The sequence below is a fragment of the Melampsora larici-populina genome (genome assembly GCF_000204055.1).
Source record: "Melampsora larici-populina 98AG31 unplaced genomic scaffold MELLAscaffold_359, whole genome shotgun sequence".
Taxonomy (NCBI): Eukaryota; Fungi; Basidiomycota; class Pucciniomycetes; order Pucciniales; family Melampsoraceae; genus Melampsora; species Melampsora laricis-populina.
The window spans coordinates 1-5,194 of record NW_006769091.1 but is presented as its reverse complement, the minus strand read 5'-3'; the positions used below and the strand labels follow the sequence as shown (position 1 = coordinate 5,194).

Below are 5,194 nucleotides of genomic sequence, written 5' to 3'. Positions count from 1 at the left end.
TTAAAGCTTATTTTTCTGAGAAAGGCATCAACGTTCAAACCTCTTTGCCCTATTTTCACGAACAGAATGGAGCGATTGAGAGAGCGAATAGGACTGTGCAAGGTGGTATGAGAGTTCTCTTGCGTGACTCAGGCTTACCTCGTTGATTCTGGGGATTTGCCATCACTACCGCGACGGACCTTCACAACAAAATTCCTAATTCGAACACAAATTCGAAGACGCCGACTGAACTTATGTTTGGTATTGTACCTCAGGTTGATCATTTACGCATATTTGGCAGCTGGGCGTTCGTCCATGTACCTGTCGAAAAAAGGAAGAAGCTTGATGACAGAGCGGTGAAATGCAGATTCGTTGGGTATCTTGGAGGAAGTAACGGTTGGCGCTTTTGGAACCCAGTTACTGATGAATTTCTTGACTCTGGACATGCAAGATGGTTAGATGAAAAGAATGTGGTTCAATCAGCACAACAACTCGACAATCCTAAGGACCCAACTACTTCTTCATTCAACAATCTCTTGACTAACGTTGATTCAGTGAAAGCTCATCAAGATCTTAGAGACCTCATCGAATCATTATTGGTGGATTATATTCTTGAAGATAAGTTTTACACTGAAATGATTCGATCGCAAGATGAAGACATTGCGGTTTTACAAGCGAAAGCTGCTGGCTTTGCGCAGAATTTACCTCGAAGTTATCAAGAAGCAGTCCATGGTGAACATGGAAAGGAATGGAAAGAAGCGTGTGTTAAAGAAATTGATATGTTGAAAAGATTATCGGTATGGGAAGAAGTTGTGTTGCCTGTTGGGCAGAAGACCGTTTCGAGCAAATGGGTGTTTGCTGAAAAACTTGATGCTAATGGAAATGTACTTAAAAGAAAAGCCAGGTTTGTTGTACAAGGTTTTACTCAAAGAGAAGGCATCGACTTCTCTGAAACTTTCGCACCAACCGCAAGATTCACCTCACTGATGATTATTTTTACAATCACGGTCAAGAAAGGATGGCATCTGTGTGGTTTCGACATTGTTGCGGCCTATCCTCACTCACCAATTGATGAGCAAATCTTTGTTTGACCGGCTGAAGGTGTTAGCGTTTCTAGTCCTAATTTGGTATTGCTACTCAGGAAGGCGCTTTATGGAACCAAGCAGGCAGCAAGGTGTTGGTGGAAACACTTTTCTTCAGTGTTATCGGGCATGGGGTGCAAGTATTGCATCAACGATCAAAGCTTGTATGTTTTACAGTATAAAGATCAGACGGCTCTTCTTTGGATTCATGTTGACGACGGAGTTATTGCTGGATCATCAATGGACATTATCATGTTTATTAAAGAATCACTCTTGATGACATTTCAAATCACCTGGAACTCGAATTTGGAGCAAATCGTTGGGATCAAGATTGAATACTCGCCTCAAGGTATTTTTCTATCTCAACCAGCTCTCACAACAAGTATTCTCGAATCAACTGGTTTTTCATCTTCCAAAACGGCGACTCCAATGATCGCGAACTTACAACTCGACTCAACCGATAAAAGCTTGGTAGGTGTTAATACATCATCTTATCTTTCGATACTGGGCTCTATTTCCTATCTGGCTATCGGAACACGTCCGGACATATCTTTTGCGGTCAACTATCCGGCAAGGTTTTCCTCAAGACCAAACGATAGCCATTGGCTGGCTCTCAAACATCTGTTGCGTTATATCAGTGGTACTAAGGGTGAAGGTATTCATTTTAGAAAGATTGATGATGTGGTAGATTTAGAGACGTACTGTGATGCGAACTGGGGGGGTGAGTTTTCTCGATCCACTCACGGTTTTGGGATCTTTTTGTTTGGGAATATGGTTTCTTGGGCATCAAGAAGGCAGGGTTGCGTGGCAACTTCAACATGCCATGCTGAATATATGGCGCTCGGCGTAGCGGCACGGGAATCTATCTGGGTTCAAAATCTTCTTCAAGATATTTTCTCTCAGGTTTTCATCACTACCCTCAAGTGCGACAACACTGCAGCAATTAAAGTAGCTCAAGATCTCCATTTGACGAAGCGGTCTCATCATGTAGCTCGTGAATTTCACTATGTTAATGAGCAGGTTTATGACGGTAATTTGAAGATTGAATGGATTGATGGTAGTAATCAAAGAGCTGATATTTTCACTAAGTCATTAGGAAACGTAATTTTTCAAGCTATGAAGAAATTTATTGGTATGACTTACGAAGGCAAACCTCTACAAGGTTGAGGGGGGGGTGTTACGGCTATGACTGGCTTGGCACCGTAGGTGGCTTAGCACTCAGCCTAGTCTCACCGTGTTTCGGTTTGGACCGGATAGAAGAAGATGGAATGTTAAGGACCCCGGAAAGCTCCCCCTGAACCAACTGACGTAAAACCCGGATTTTGAGGATTTTCATACCCAAAAATCCCGGACTTTTGGAGCTTTCATACCAAATTGGTCGGTAACAGTTCAGTACCAAAAGTGAGCCCCGGGCTACAAAGCTATGTTTTGGTGCCATTTAGTGCCAAAAATGTTGGTATGACAATGAGATTTTAAAAATTATACCGGGCACGTCTGTAAGATGAATGACTAACAAGCCATTTTCATACCAGTTTGGTCGGTAACATGACCAAATCTTGACCACTCAAATCATACCAAACATGTCGGTAGGTTTAAGGGGAGCTTTCCAGGGTCCTGAATGTTAGGGATTGTTTCTATCTAGACTGGTTTCATCTTGTACCATTATGTAATCACCGTAGCGCCACGTGAAACTTGTATCATATATAAGATTGATGTTTTACCACACTTGTCTCAGTTTTTCTCTCGTCACATTATAGTTTTGTTTTGGTAGATCTAAACTGACACTTGTCACATCAGGTAGAACTTTATTTCTCTTCTATATGGAATGTCACATTATAGTTTTGTTTTGGTAGATCTAAACTGACACTTGTCACATCAGTCTACATTCCCCTTTGCCGCTCTACAATAAGCCCCATCGTTGTACAGATGGCAATTTACAGTGGGATTCCTTTTTAAGCATTGCCTTTACAAGCATATTTTTTGATAAGCATCAAAAATGATGTGACCATTTTTGGTGGGCAGTAAATTCGGATTTATAAGCATTTTAAGCATATGCTTCAGGTTTTGACTGATATGCTTGTATAATTTCATGTGAAGCATGAAAAAAGGAGCATAACATGATTTTTTCATGTGTTTATGCTTCTATGTGATGCAAGAAAGGAGAAGAAAGGTAGATGAAGTGGAGTAAATTAGGCTGCATTGAGTAGAAAAGCCAAGATCAATTGAAAAACTGTCTGTCAATTTTTGCTGCTAGGTTTCTGTAGTACATATTTTTCAATAGTTGCAAGTGCCAAGCATGACATTCAAGCATAGCATAATTTTGAGCATGTTTTATGCTCCTATAGGCTATTAGGTCTGTTCCGATAAGAAGCATTTTTTATATTAGCATGGGATTTGGTGCAACCATCACCATGCTTATCAAGGAATCTCACTGTAGCACCAAAAAACGAGTGGACTTTCGTTAAGTTTGGCAATTTAGACAGCTCGGCACACAAAGATCCGTGTAAGAGCAGGTTGAAGTAGCGGAGAGTAGCGGGAGTCGTAAGGTCATGATCGAATTTGGACTTATCAAAGTCCCACGCCCGCCTCGAGCGAGGCTGAGGACTTCATGGAACGAACTGCTCCCCGAATTTGGAGCAACCTTTGATTGGACGGCTCGTTTTAGTGTGAATACAACTTTATACTGAGCTGATCATTTTTAATGGTTCAGCTTGATGGATGCGCACCTCGACCAATCAGATCATCTGAATGCTCAATACAAATCACCCGTTTGATTGGTCCCTAGACGACATCGTTTGGCAGCCACTTTCTCGAAGCTATATAGTTCATAGCGAACTGAAGCAGCGATGTAAGTTCTTCTCCTCTTCGATTGGTTTTGATTTACACAAGCTTATTTCCTCACGACCGACAGATATATCATCATTCCAGTGATTGAAGACTAACGATGCCCAAGCGAAAGCAGGGTACTTACATACGACACTTCGATGAGGATGAATCGGCTTGCCAAAATGAGCACCAGAACGATTTGAACGAATTACATTACCAGGCACTGGAGCGAAAAACAGTTTGGATGTTAGATCTGACGTACGCTCACTCTATATATCTTCCATTTTGAAAGTTTCGAATTATGTGAAAAATCTCACCTTGACGAACCTGATTGCCTTGTATTTACAGGATCCTTCCGATAATGACAATGTTTTCGCTGTTGAACTTCTTGGACCGGGTCAGCATTGGTGAGTGCATGATGAGCGCACTGACATCTCCAGAAAAAAGAAGCTTAACATCTAGCTTCGTTGATATACAACCGTAGGCAATTTGCGCGTGATCGGTGAGTTAAGTTTTCGATCACAGGACAGTCCTGTGGACTGGAGAAAGCATTCTGTTTCAAGAGCGATGAGCAGATTCATACCCTGATATGTCTCTGGTGTAATTTGATAAGGCTTCCAAGAGGATTTAGATGTTTCGGACATACAGATCGCCATCGCCTTGACGGCTGGCATGATGTGAGTCAATTTTTTTGTCTCGATATTCGGTCAATTTTCTGACGTTTTCCATCTTTAACCATGCAAAATATTCCATCTGAAGACCCTATGTAGTTCAGTGCTTGCTGCTTCCTTCAATCGCACCACGTTGTCCTATTTAGGCTATCAAAAAAGCTGATCGACACTTCTATGCTTCCTGTCTGTCTAGGCCATAGAGCTCCCGTCAAACCTCGTGGTATGTGCTTACCTGAACAGTTCATGAGGGCTTGTCGCTCATGATCTGCATTTTCTGGAACACGTAGCTGCACAAGGTCGGCGCAGGTGTGCTCTTACCACTTCTTCTATGCGGCTTTGGCGTCGTGACATTCTGTTCTGGATTTTTAACTGAGTAAGTATCTTATTGTGCTACCTATTGATGAAAGAGATTGACTGATTGCCCCTGACCTCGCATTTTCAAGCTTCGAAGGCTTGGTGGCGGTCAGGTTCGTCGCGGCATCACTTCCTTGTCACAATCCTTGTTTCCTCTTTTAGCCTGATTGATATTTCAATGTACGACCATTGACCTCCACATAGAGTTTTTCTGGGGTTACTCGAAGGTGAGAATTGAGGACATCACCCGCTTTTCCCTGAATAATATTTCTGACTTCATTT

At 42.0% G+C, this 5,194-nt stretch overlaps 1 protein-coding gene across 1 annotated transcript; it reads left to right on the top strand.

The window, feature by feature from the left end:
• Positions 1-4,005: 4,005 nt before the first annotated feature.
• Positions 4,006-4,845, top strand: MELLADRAFT_70294 (uncharacterized protein; the record flags this gene model as incomplete). The annotated part of the gene is made up of 6 exons (XM_007419677.1): positions 4,006-4,145; positions 4,236-4,294; positions 4,372-4,389; positions 4,501-4,564; positions 4,705-4,778; positions 4,799-4,845. 6 exons carry the CDS (start codon positions 4,006-4,008, stop codon positions 4,843-4,845), a joined length of 402 nt encoding a protein of 133 aa, XP_007419739.1.
• Positions 4,846-5,194: the final 349 nt, after the last annotated feature.